Genomic DNA, 14,486 nt, shown 5'->3' with positions numbered 1-14,486 from the left:
GTAATTAATAATAGACACATTTATATTAGAGGGTGTTCAGGAGGAGTATGATGATGTGAAGAATGTCGGGGAATATACGAGTGACATATTTGGTATGTTACTGACACTTTTTTTTTACTGAATAATTTTGGTATAGTCCTTATAATAGCTTCATATTATAAATTTATCTTGTTCTGTTGTCTCAATAGCTAATTTAAATGGACTGAAAACATTTTGTTCATTATAATACTTTTAAATCATGTTGATACATGAATTTGATCTTGTTTTTTAATAACAGACTATGATGATGTGGGAGAGGAGCCAGGAAAACAGGGAGGGACTTAATAACTCAAACCACACCCACTGCAGCAAATCAGTTTTCAGTTTTTAAGTGGTCTGCAGAGTTTAAGTGTTTAAGATCCTATATACTGTATGTTTTAGCTGCAGTCCAGCAATGTTTTATGTTGAACTTTGTATTCAAATCTTCTTATTCAATAATTTCTGAGAAAAAAATGCATTGCTTTCAAAATATTAGATTTTTTTCAGTTTTTGCAGACCATGCTTTTTTCCTTTTTCTTTTTTGCTATTTCTTTGAATTGATACATTTCTATTATGTAACCTTAGAAATTTGAGGGAAAAAAATGTCTTTACCTTTAAGCCTCCACCGCAACAGTTTTTAACATTTCACAGCACCAACAACTTATAAAAATATAACTCCTCTTCAATGCAGACCCACTGCTTGTGGACTTTTATATTTGGCTTAATGCTGTTGGACTTTACTTTGGGAAATACGTTAACAAACAGCAGCTGTGAGCAATTATCAGAAAAGCATGTTCACTCAATGTCCTGCAGAAGGAGTTTCTGACAGTCAGAAAGTAACACATGGCATGAACTCTGAGCTTAAATCTTCAGTGTTTATAACAGAGCTTTTTAATATACTGTACAGAGACACTGTTTGTTTCATGTATTTGTTTTAGATTTGCTTAATTGTTGTTTTGAATTGATGTCTATATTTTCTATTAAAGGGTTCAAATCAGACTATGTGCATGAAAATTTTATTTTATTTTGGGGGGAAATTGGGAAGGCTGAAAATATGTATTTCAACACATTGTGTTTTTTTGTACAAAAACACCGGTGCTACAGGCACGAGGCTATTAGCCTGGCACGGCCTATTTAAAGTCCAGGCTCGCACTGGCCTGACAGTGGAAACGCAGCTCTGAGAACTAGTTATTAAAACGTCTATTACTAAGTACCCAATTAAGTAATTACTCTGTATCAAGGGCACCATAAAATAAAGTGTTACCGAATATTTAGTTATGAAGATTAAACGGGACCTATTAAGTGAGAGATAAAGCAGGACATAATAACCAAACAGGTCTCTCACATCTTCACTCACATTCCTCACATTATTATACTCTCTCTGATACAAATGTGTCAATCATTATTTTCATAAATAAAACTCACACTGCGCTTTAAAGTACACTATTATATAGAACATATAAATTATAATGTAATAATGATTGAGCTATGTTATAACACTAACTTGAAAAGAAACGAAAGATATTTTACCAGGGTATATCCAAAAAAAATTAAAACGTAATGTAAAAAATGTAAAAACAAATCCAGTTCTCTTTACTCTTGTACCTGTGTAATTGCAATGTAATTGCAATGTAATTAAGAAGCTACTGCATGCATTTAAGCTGTGAACTAGTGAGTTAAAGTAAGGCAGAGATGGATAAGGTATGTATACACAAAGTACACTTAAGTACATTCTTGATACATTTTATTTTACGTAGCTTATACCTGTGTAATATTTTGTAATTGCAATGTAATTAGGAAGCTAATGCATGTATTTAAGCTATGAACTAGTGGATTAATTCAGATGGATAACATGTAGATACACAGGAAGTGCACTTAAGTACAATCTTGATACACTTTATTTTATGTTACATACAAGTAATGCTACAGAACATGCACATTTACCATGTGTAACTGCAGACCTAGTAGCCTAACATATTTAAGTACTTGTTGTTACATTGTGTTATATTAAGTACTTTCTTACATAATTGCAGTTTATCAAGTCCGTAACACGTATGTAACAGACTCGGCTTGTTACACATGTGTAACAGTAGCTGCCTATTACATGTGCGTAATTACAATCTGTAAGTATAGGCTGTTCCATAACTTAGTTACATGTTAAGTACATTTTGTTACATGTTATTACAAAGTCTATTACTAAGTAATTAATTAAGTAATTACTCTGTATCAAGGGCACCATAAAATAAAGTGTTACCAAATATTCTAATGTATTTCAAACATTGATGAGTTCAATGTGTTACTTTATAAACATAAATTGATACATTCATTTTTTGTGATTATGTTGGGGAGGAGCAAGGGAGGGGCTGTTTAAGTCAGTGACCACACCCACCACCTCACATTGTTTTATATGCAGCTTTTATATGAGCAGAGTTTAATTGCTGCATATTAAGTTTTAGTTGCAATTCATCAATATTTTATGTCACTCTAATTATTATTAATAATATTAATTTAATAAACTCTTAATTTAGAAATTATAATTATAATTACCAAATGAAAAAATTACAAGAAATATCACTCACTGTACAGACAGAGTACAGACAAGGAGTAAAATAAATCTTCAGTAAAATTTGCGCTATAAAAAAAAATAAAAAATTTGTAAGCTAAAGATTTGTAGCTGTAAAAAGAGAAATGATCAATTTCTGAACAAATTATTTATACAAGGTCAAGACTCTTGTCAGATTCTCTTTACAATAAGTGTGTTGCTGCTATCTGCTGGATGTATTACTCACTGCAGTATTAAACACATCTACATCCTCAAATGCTTGATATGAAGCCATTGGTCATTGAACCTTTGGATCAGAAAGCAATGTTTATTTACAAATATTGTCTGAATAAGCCTGTGTTTGTTGTACACAGAACAGCCCAATTCATTTTATATATTTTTTAACTTGCTGTTTATTGTGCTCTTTGTTAAAATATGAGACCAGTGTATTAAACTTAATATTATGCACAAATAAACAATAGTTCTGAGGCACTCAAAAGGAATATAAGTTTAAAAAGCCTTTATTTAAACTTGGCTATTCATTAAAAAACATGCCAACATGTTTCGGCCTCTGTGGCCTTCTTCAGGGCAAATTCAAAATGGCAGTCCGTTGACTGCATACTATATATCTGCATGTGGTCACATGACCTAGAAGCACAGGTGCTCATCTGCACGTATCACCTGACTGCAAACAATTACAAGTCACATTTTCACATCAGAATAGTTTAAAATATCAATAGATACATAAAGCAAACGATTACTTTATATAAGACAAGTTACAGAAAAAAAGTCACTTTGTGAAAAAGATTTAGTTTCATTTCATGCTCTTATCAATATGTGCAGTCTCAGATATTAAACGATTTTACACTTTCTACATCAAGATACAATTTGAAATATCAATATAGATAGATATAGCAAAACATTGACATATGTATATAATCTGTTACAAAAAAGGAGAAAAATCTAATTCCAAGTTTAGACCAGGGTATTGATTAGCTTTTAAAGTATAAATCCAAAAGGATTCTCTTTGTAAAAGTTTTTTCAGTCTATCTCCCCCTCTTGGTGATGTTTTAACATGTTCTATCCCAAAGATTTTTAGAGTATCGCTACTTCCATGGTTCGCCTCTTTGTAATGTAGAGCCATAGGGTATTGATGGTTGCTTGTTCTTATCGCATATTTGTGTTCTGCTAATCTTTCTTTAAGCTTACGTTTGGTTCTTCCAATATAAAAACAGCCACAAGGACATTCAAGTCTATAGACGACGAACGATGTATTGCAATTAATAAATGAGTGTATACTGTATTCACGATTTGATGTCACATCTGTAAAAATATTGGTCTTGACCATATGGTTACAATGATTACAGTTTCCACACTTATAGTTACCTCTTTTTATGCCTAGCCAGGTCTTATTCTGTACAAGAGGCATATAGCTTTTCACAAGACTATCTTTTAGAGTAGGAGCTCGTTTAAAGGTGATAGTAGGTACCTCCGGCAATACATCTCTCAAAACAGTATCACTTTTTATTATGTCCCAATTCTTCTTGATTATTTGCTTTATCTTATTGGCTTGACTACTGTATTGTGTAACAAAATAAACTTGATTTTGCTCTTGTTGACGCCTCTGTTTCTGAACCAACAGCTGTTCTCTATTAATTTCTTTAACTCTATTATAGGCTATGTCTAAGGTCTTGTGTTTATATCCTCTTTTCTTAAACCTTTGAACCATGTCTTGAGCATTTTTATCAAAAACATCTTCAGAATCACATTTGCGTTTAATCCTTTGAAATTGGCCAAAAGGGATATTCTCTATTAACCAAGGTGGATGGTAGCTTTCTGCCCTCAGTATGGTATTCCGATCAGTGGGTTTTCTAAACACGGACGTGTGCAATTCACCATTGTCATCTTTTGATATCTCCAGATCTAGGAAATGGATATTTGATAATGAGAACTCTAGACTCAGCTTCAAGTTAGGATTAGTGTTATTAAGATACGCATGAAACTGTAGCAGCTCTTGCTGTGACCCAGACCATATAAGAAGAACATCGTCGATATATCTACCCCACCATACAATCTTATTAACATACTCATTTCGACTTGAATAGACAAATGTTTCCTCCCAGAGACCCATAAACAGATTTGAATAATTTGGTGCAAAGCATGCTCCCATTGCTGTACCTTTTATCTGCTTAAAGAATCTGTTTTGAAATAAGAAAACATTGTTAGTTAGTGTCCATTCTGTTAGTTTTAAGATGAACTCTGCTGGGGGCATCTGTTCTGGTGGTCTCTTCTCCAAATAATGTGACAATGCCTTTAATCCTTCTTTGTGATCAATGTTCGTATATAGTGACTCAACGTCCATCGTCACTAGAAAGGCATTACCAATATTTTTCATTTCTTTGATCTTATTTAACACAAATGTACTGTCTTGGATAAAGGAGGGCAAGTCTATTACAAATTGCTTAATGTGAAAATCAACAAACTTGGATGCCGGTTCAGTCACTGACCCATTGCCACTTATGATTGGCCTTCCTGGTGGGTTCTCTAAGTTCTTATGTATTTTCGGAAGCATGTAGAAAGAAGCAATTCTTGGACATTTACATTGTAGGAAATCATGTTCTTTTTTAGAAATCCAGTCTTCACCTTTTGCATATGTAAGCATCTCCTCTAGTTCACTCTTAATTTGTTCTATTGGATTAGATGGTAAAGGCTGATAGTACTCACGGTTGTCCAGTTGACGCATGGCCTCGGTGATATACTGGTCTCTGCCCCACACTACCACTGCTCCTCCTTTATCTGCTCTTTTGATGATGATATCGTTGTTAGTTGACAGACATTTTAAAGCTTCTTTTTCATCCTTTAACAGGTTGTAATTCTGTTTAGTTTTTTTGCCAGGTGCGAAGAGTTTATTCACTTCATATGTAACTTTTGTAGAAAAAGTATTCAGAGTCGAATTGTTTATGTAAGGCATAAAAGTTGACTTAGGCCTAAAGTGTGTCTCTTGGGGGTGAGCAGCTGTTTCACTATAGTTGGTGTAATGCCACACTTTTAGCTGAAGGTTGCGGTAAAATTTAAATAAGTCAACTTTAGTTTGGAACTCCTTGGTTGGGTTTGTAGGTGCAAAGGAAAGACCTTTTGATAGAACTGAAATCTGGCTGTTTGAAAGTGATATTCCAGAGATATTAATTACTTCCTGTTTATCTTCCTCATGCTCCTGCTTCTTGGATGAATTGCCTCGTCTTCGTCCTCGTCTGGTCTTACGCCTCTTCGTCTCAGTACTCTGTTGACTTTTTTGGGTCTGGTGTCTAAAAAATCCACAGGAGGAAGGCTTTCATTTGCAGAGTGGTCATCATCACTACTTGGCAGTTGAAACGATACAGTTCTTTTCTTTTGTATCTGTGCATTTCGATTACGTCCTTGCCTCCACATATAGACTTTATCTCCCTTATAGTCTGATTGGTCTCTCTTGAATTTTGCTAGTTTCTCTTGTTTGATGTGTCGCTGTAATTTATCTAGTCCATCTTTAATCTCTTTGTCAAAAAGGAGTTCTTGATCCTTATATTTTGTAGAAATCTCTTTTTTAATTGAAGTTATTTCTATCTCTGTTGCATATTTCTGCTTCTTAGCTTCTTCAATCAGCAGTAGCATAAGGTCTAAGGAACACTTATTCAAAATAGCTTCCCATTTGTTCTTAAACTCTGTGTCACCAAAGCCAAACGATGGAAATTTCTTAATCCTCAGTCCTCTTGGGATCATTTTTTCTCTCCAGTAATCTGATAATGTAGTCATATGCATCTGTAGTTTCAAATCTTTTTCTGAAAGTTTCTTTAGATCTAAAAATATTTTCTTTGCATCCATAGTCTCTGCATCTATCTGGTCAAACAATGTCTCTGAAACAATGATATTCTCACCCTCTTCTTTGGAGTAGGAAAAAGATCCAGTTGCCATTTTTTCAGAGTGAATAGTAAAACAAATCCCGACGTTCACTGAACGGAGCTACTCCTGTTAAGGATGATCCCTCAAAATCCTTCTACTTAGATCCACAAACGAGTTACTAGGAGTGCTAATTGGGTATTGAGAGGTGTGTTCCTCTGGTGCTCTTCAGTTTGGAGATCCAGCAATGTTTCACAAATAAACAATAGTTCTGAGGCACTCAAAAGGAATATAAGTTTAAAAAGCCTTTATTTAAACTTGGCTATTCATTAAAAAACATGCCAACATGTTTCGGCCTCTGTGGCCTTCTTCAGGGCAAATTCAAAATGGCAGTCCGTTGACTGCATACTATATATCTGCATGTGGTCACATGACCTAGAAGCACAGGTGCTCATCTGCACGTATCACCTGACTGCAAACAATTACAAGTCACATTTTCACATCAGAATAGTTTAAAATATCAATAGATACATAAAGCAAACGATTACTTTATATAAGACAAGTTACAGAAAAAAAGTCACTTTGTGAAAAAGATTTAGTTTTCATCGTTCGTCGTCTATAGACTTGAATGTCCTTGTCTAACCTGCGAAATTTATTTTGCCATTTTCCTACTAATTGGCATTATACATGCTATGTATTTAAAAGTGAATGTTGTTATTATTAAACACACTCTTAAACCATATCACTCTAAATAAATATATTTTGTATGATTTTATTTAATATAAACAGATCATAAACATCCCAGACTTTCCGAGGGGATTCACCTGTGTTCTGGGAGATTAGAGGTGATGCATGGGGACACCTGGTACACAGTGTGTGACGCTGCCTTTGACAAGCAGGATGCAGAGGTTGTGTGTAGAGAGCTGGACTGTGGAGCTCCTGTACAGGTGCTGGGAGAAGATGCTTTTGGCAAAGGAGACGCTCAGATGTGGACACAAGAGATTCAGTGCAGAGGACATGAGTCTCAGATTTACTTCTGTCCAACATCACCATCACACAACTGCACCAGTGAGAATAATGTGGGCCTGATCTGTTCTGGTGAATTATCAATATTCAGTCTCTCTTCATTCTCCTCTGTCAGCTGCATTATACACTGTTTTAACTTTTGTTCTTTATTCAGGTAACACAGAGGCCAAACTGATGAATGGTTCAGACTCCTGTTCTGGAAGAGTGGAGCTTCAGTTCCTCAATAAATGGGGCACAGTGTGTGATGCATGCTGGGATATGAGAGCTGCCAGTGTCCTCTGTAGACAGCTGAATTGTGGGATTGCTGTGTCTGTTGTGGGATCAGACTGGTTTGGAGAGGGAAGTGGTGAAATCTGGGCTGATGTGTTTGATTGTGATGGGAATGAACCAAAACTCTCAGAATGTTCCGTCTCTTCATGGAGTCGAGCTGAATGTTCTCATAGACGAGATGTTGGAGTCGTCTGCTCTGGTAAACTTATTTGACACTGAGACCACTGAACTATTTCACATTCTAACACAATTCTTATTTTAGTAAAACATGAGATCTTCTCCTCAGGTTCCTCTCTGGCTGTTCATGACGGTCTGGTGCGGTTGTCTGGAGAGAGACAGTGTGAGGGAGAGCTGGAAGTTTCCATCCATCAGGTCTGGAGGAGAGTTCTGCTGGACTCCTGGAGTCTCACTGAATCCTCTGTGGTCTGCAGACAGCTGGGCTGTGGCTCTGTGCTGAACTTCTCCGGCTCCTCTTCATCCAGTCCTGAACACAGTCATGAGTGTGTGACGGGCTTCCAGTGCTCTGGGAGTGAAGCTCATCTGGGGAACTGCAGCTCTCCACAAACTCTCAACTGCAGCTCCACACAACAGCTGTCAATCACCTGCCTTGGTGAGAACAACAACATCTGTGCAGATCGCAGATCAGGTCGCGGGTCCATCAGGCTGGTGGGTTCTGGGGGAGACTGTGCAGGGAGGCTGGAGGTTTTTCACAGCGGCTCATGGGGGACAGTGTGTGATGACTCCTGGGATATTAAAGATGCCCATGTGGTGTGCAGACAGCTGCAGTGTGGAGTGGCCCTCAGTAACCAGCAGGTACCAGCCTGGTTTGGTCCTGGTTCTGGACCCATATGGCTGGATGAGGTGGAGTGTGAGGGGAATGAGACGTCCCTGTGGAACTGCTCTTCTCCAGGCTGGGGGAAACATGACTGTCAACACAAGCAGGATGTAGGAGTCGTGTGCTCAGGTAATCAGTAAAGTAATGTGATTGATTTTTAAATAATTTCATATTGAAATCATTTGAAATCATTTTTAAATGATTTCATTTTTAAATAATTAATAATGTACAGCTGGTAATTTTTGCAAAATAAACACCAGAATAATCAGGAGTCGATGGCTCATATTTTACAACAAAGACCATCTTACTGTATCGATGGTCTGATAGACAGCGCTGCCATGTATGCCGCTACTTTTTAAATATTTTTTTATTGACCAAGCAGAATCAAGTAGTACATAAGATTCATAATATATTATTCAAATATAATTAAATATATTTTTCAAATGCTACCAGTGCTAGCAGCATGCATTAGCCTTGTATTAACCAGTTATTTTGGTGGTATCCAATATTTTGAATGCACATTCTTTTCCATCTAGAGTTTAAAGAGATCAGGTTAACTGAGGGCTGTGAAGGGAATGTGGAGGTTTTCTACAATGGATCCTGGGGTAATGTGTGCTGGAACCAGATGAACACAGACACAGTGAGTCTGATCTGTCAAGAGCTGAACTGTGGAAGATCTGGTGTTGTGTCTGATTCTACATCAAGACTGGAATCAGCTCGTAACTGGCTGGATGAAGTGAAATGTCGACCACATGATTCAAATCTGTGGCAGTGTCCATCTTCACCCTGGGGACAGAATGACTGTGATAATGATGAAGTGGCCAAAATCACCTGCTCAAGTGAGATTATGTTTAAATAATGTAAGATGGTCTCAGTAGTTATGTTTCTTTAAACTCAATGTTTGTATATAATGTAGTGAAAAAATTGTTTCTGAAACACTAAACTGAGCTGATGGACAGAGCCTAATATTTTTTTATGATTTATGAGGCTCAAATTTTAAGTTTTCACATTGATATGTTTCACTGTGAGAAGTTATGATTTTTTTGTCCTAATGTTCAGTTCTCTTAATATTTAATCTCAGAGGAGGAGAATCCTGAGTCTCCTCGGAGTCGTCTGACATGTTCTACCTCTCCATCTCCTCACCAGAGACTGTGTTCAAGTAAGATTTTTAATTTAAGACTGGATTCCATTAAAATGTGCATTTAAATTTAAATGTAAAAATACATTTAGAATGCATTTGCATTTAAAAATCATAATCAGATTCATAAATGTAATCCACTAATCATACATTTAAAGCCATCTTAGTTAAGTTTCTGTGTTTTGTTGTGAATGGTGTGCTGAAGCTGGTCAGTGATGTTTCTGTGTGTGATTTAGATCATGTTCCTCTCAGACTGAGTGGAGGTTTGGGCCGGTGCTCTGGGAGGCTGGAGGTGTATCATAACGCTGTGTGGGGTTCAATCTGTGCTGATCTGTGGGACATCAGCGATGCTCAGGTGGTCTGCAGGCAGCTGGGTTGTGGAGCAGCACTGAGGGCTGATGGGAATTCAGTCTTTGGTGCTGGTGAAGGTGTTGTGTGGCTGAACAGAGTCGAGTGCAGAGGGAATGAGATTCACCTGTGGGACTGTCCTCGCTCCCTGAAGAACCACACTGACTGCTCCCACAAAGAGCACGCTGGACTCACCTGTGCAAGTCAGAGCAAAACACTGAGAATTATTTATTTTTTTGACATTTAGAGCTAATAATTTTATTTAAAAGATAATTTGCATTATTTTTAATGTTTGTGTCTGTCTGTTTTTACAAGGACAGATTTAACTGTGTCGACTACCACATCAACATTAGTTGAAAACACATCAACAACTCCTCCAGAAACTCCTCCAGTGTCTCTCTCTGTGCTTGTGGTTGTACTGGGAGTTTTGCTCTTACTGCTCTCAGTGCCACTGCTTATACTGATTCAACGGAAAAGAGTGATGAGGAGAGGTAGGTGAGATCCAGAGACTGTCATATTGTGTCTTATTCAGTGTGTGATCAGTCATGTGTTGTGAACTGACGGCAAGTTTGTCTGTCTACACTCACAGCTCTCTCTGACTGGTACACAGGACTTAACAGGACTCCCACTGAGGGCGTTTATCAAGAGATTCATCACAGACAATATCACTTCACTCATAGGGGTGAGTCATCATGGGAAAATGTTAAAAGCTTTAATTATGTTACAATTTATGTTTAGAGATCCCCTGTAGCCTCCCCTCGGACAGAATGACAAATACACACACTCTTTACTCTATTTGATTATATGTAAGTGTGAACTGATGAATATCACTTTATCCTGAAATAAGGGGAGACATCAGTGATCCAGATCTGATCCACTCAAGAACTAAAGATTTTTCTTTCATTCACATTTGCCTTATCAATTTTAATCATATGAAAAGTTTTCTATATTCATGAAAGTCTCTCCACTGAGAATGTCAGATCGGTGTGACTATTTTTGTTTCTGGGTTGTTGATGTGTAATCAGATGAATCTGTAGATAAGACTTTACCAGCCACCAAACCACAAAGCTGCATCTTTATGTCATGTGTCAGTGAAGATCTTGTGTGAATTTTTAGAGAGTGTTAAGCACTAAGCAGGGGGTTATATTTGGAGCATTTGTAGAGTTGGATGAGATAAAGAGCTTACTTAGCTTCCCAAACCCAATTAATTTTCAAATAAGTAAAAATATGATATGATTGATCACATCAGTTCTTTGAATAAATGATAGTTTATTGAAATAGAAATAGTTTAGTTCAAACATTTGGCTACTGACAGATGCTGAGCAACAGACGTACTTCAGTGTACATACTGGATCAGTGTGTTATTGCCACTGTCTGATGCCTCTGGTCACTGTTTTTTTCCACGGACTGAACATCTTCCATCTGCATTTGTCGGGTCGTGGAATGTCTGAGCATTATGGTATGATTTCTCAAAAAAACATGATCTGATAATTGTCTCATGCATCTGTTACTGCAGTGTGAATTAGCCCTGGAAATGCTGTGAGCAACAGTGCCGTTCACACAGAACTCAGTTGTGCTTTAAAAACAAAACAACATTGTCTCGACATGTGTTTTTAAAATTTTGACATTTAATTTTACACGGCATAAAAAAAAAAAGCCAGTGCACCCGAGATCAAAGATTTTTACTGATGTCTTTTATTAGTAGTATTTTTAATAAATTTATAAAGTTTCCTTTCTATGCATCTTATTAATCTTTTCTTTATGAATTCTAGTCCTTGATTGCTATATTCATTTAACCATTATTAGCCTAATCGTTATATTCCTTGTATTGCATGATTATTATTTTACGTTCATTGATTTTCATTTTCGTCAATTGATTGGTTCATCCTGTTCACCGTCTGTATTTTCCATCAGGATTGATTACGTGATGTAACATGGTATCAAAATAAGTCTCTTTCCATCTCTGCAGACACGAGATTATCTAAAATCTGCAATATACTCTTAAAGGTCTTAAAGGTGCAAAACCACAATTGCTTATGTAACGGAGGCCAGCTAGTAGTTGCTGTGCGAGTAAACCTCACTCCTCTGATCTCAATATACGCTCTAGCTCTAGTCTTTAGCCTCCTTGTTAGAGCGCCTGACTCTTATGCCGGAGACCCGGGTTCAAGACCTGCACGGAGCGGGGTGTAAAGGACCCGGTGAGAGGGGTTACACTTATAAAATTATTCCATGTCCCTTAGACCATGACCTAATCAGACCTGCTACATTTTGTCTTGAGTCCATCATTAAATGGTTTGAAGAGAAGAACTTCAATAGGTACTTTCCCTTGTCCTTTCCTGTTACGTAGGAACTGCAAATAAAATGTTTCGTTTCAGAAGACTCTGGGCTTCTTCTTCTGCCTCTTCTTTCTTTTCTCTCATGAGCTTTCTTTTTTCTCCTTTCATTCTGCAAATATTATACTTCTTTTGGGTCCTTCTTTCTCTATACTCTGATCTTATCTTTTAGATACAATTCTTTTGGATATTAATACTTGTATTTACTTTTCTATCTTATACTGAAACTTATTTGCTACATTTTAATAAAATGTGTTATTCCTTAATAATTCAAGACATAATCCCGTCTGCCTGGATCTCACTGCATCATAATCTAATAGACCCGGACTGTCATGAGGAGAATCTGAGGGATCTATGGTATTAAAAGTGTATTACAATAATGTGGTTTTATTTTACATGTGTATCAGAGGGAGATCAGGAGGAGTATGATGATGTGAAGAACAGCAAAGAAGATGGGAAAAACGGTTAGGTAAGATACTATCATCTGTTTACATAACCAGATACATTTAATTTTTATGTTGCTCAACTAAACTAAGCCTAAATGCAATTAAAACATCAGAGAATGTGAATTTGCTTTTGTTTTTAATAACAGGCTATGATGATGATGTGGGGGAGGAGTCAAATAAAGAGGATGGGGCCATATGACTCACTGACCACACCCACTTCATCTTTTCATGAAATCATGGGAGCTACTGGGAGTTTCTTATATTGCTATTAAAGATCCAGTGCCTTATGGTTTTGGATGAATCTATCCTATTCATCCTATATTATTAACCACATTCTTTTTAAAAAGTCAGAGAAAGCGAAAATCATTTTAGACAGCATTTTGACAGCATTATCTACCAACATATAATTAAAATAACATGGGTATAGAGCATAACATGCAATGTTAAGGAATGTTTCTCACGTTTAGATATATCTTTGAGCAAGTGATGTTGTGTATTTATCATTTCTGAATTGGCTTATAATTGTTTAATTGTGTTGTATGATACATTTTTACCTGACAAATAAATTGTTGTTATATTTGATTGATTCTGTATTCTTCTGAAATCAGTATAGGTGGAGTCTGGTGTTTTCTCAAATATGTGTCCAGGATAGGTCAAACTAAAGGCTCATGAATGAATGGAGTTGTAGGCAGTAGGCACATCATCTGAAGACCTTTTAATTTCTGTCTATCAACGACTTAGCAAGTTAATAATAACTACATAAATGAACTACACTTTTTTTTGTACGAGCAAGAAGTAGGCAACAGACTAAAAAGGTAATAGTTAACCCTAACTAAGACTAATGACTAAGGTCAGACCGGTGTGTTTGTGTCCGTGAAGATCCACGTAATCCGGCCGGTGTTCGGGTCCCTAATAAATGAAGAACTGAAGAGTAAGGGGATACTAGAATAATCAAATATCTAAATTAACAACAAAACTAAAATTAGTAATAATCTCAGTCTAAACTTTATAGTGATATGGAACTGGATTAAGTATGGAGCTGAAGTAAAATTGAAACTAAATTCTAATACATAAAGTAAACTTTACAGAACCGCATGTAAATGACCTAAATGCATTATACCTTCGCCCACACTGTTGGTTTCCGTCGTTGGGCTAATGGGTGGTCCTAACACAGCAAAAACTATTTGGGACAAAACAGTCATCAGGAGGACTGACAGGATGGACTGGCCGATATACATGATCCTAACCCCATTGCACTTTTGTGGGATCAGCTAGACTGTAAGGTGAGTGAGAAGTGCCCGACAAGCCAGTCACATCAGTAACAAGTGCTGGTGAACCTGATTTCACCAAGTACATGTTCTTGGATCAACATCTTTGATGATCCTTGAGAAACCAATCAGATGCCTAGGATACAAAAGCTGCTGGGGTGGTGTGTAGAGAGCAGGACTGATATTCATGACTTATATAGAGGGATGAAGCATACCAGAGTCATGTACATTAAAGGTACTGTAAGCGATTTCTGAGAAACACTGTTGAAAGTGCATCGCAGTCCAAGTGCCAAAATACACTTGTGGCCAATCAGCAGTAAGGGGCGTATGCACTCATTAGGGGGGAGGTGCCTGTGTTGCATATAGCGTGTTCGTGAATTTTGGGCCAG

General features: G+C 36.9%; 2 protein-coding genes across 2 annotated transcripts in view; both read left to right on the top strand.

Annotated features, from left to right (window-relative positions):
• Positions 1 to 324, top strand: part of LOC308689053 (scavenger receptor cysteine-rich type 1 protein M130-like) — a gene marked incomplete at both ends in the record, with an annotated part of 56,326 nt that extends 56,002 nt beyond the window's left edge. The window contains one exon of the mRNA XM_081362603.1: positions 278 to 324. Coding sequence (XP_081218729.1) covers positions 278 to 324 — 47 coding nt within the window. The remainder of the gene's footprint in view (positions 1 to 277) is intronic.
• Positions 325 to 7,281: 6,957 nt separating this feature from the next.
• On the top strand, positions 7,282 to 13,028 carry LOC308689052 (scavenger receptor cysteine-rich type 1 protein M130-like; the record flags this gene model as incomplete). Its single annotated transcript, XM_081362602.1, has 7 exons — positions 7,282 to 7,531; positions 7,614 to 7,928; positions 8,016 to 8,693; positions 9,101 to 9,403; positions 9,939 to 10,253; positions 12,791 to 12,847; positions 12,976 to 13,028. The coding sequence occupies 7 exons, from the start codon at positions 7,282 to 7,284 to the stop codon at positions 13,026 to 13,028; spliced, it is 1,971 nt and encodes a 656-aa protein (XP_081218728.1).
• Between the last annotated feature and the right edge of the window lie 1,458 nt (positions 13,029 to 14,486).

Source organism: Scardinius erythrophthalmus, assembly GCF_964197995.2.
Source record: "Scardinius erythrophthalmus genome assembly, chromosome: 4".
Classification (NCBI taxonomy): domain Eukaryota; kingdom Metazoa; phylum Chordata; class Actinopteri; order Cypriniformes; family Leuciscidae; genus Scardinius; species Scardinius erythrophthalmus.
This window is presented reverse-complemented; position numbering and strand designations above follow the sequence as displayed.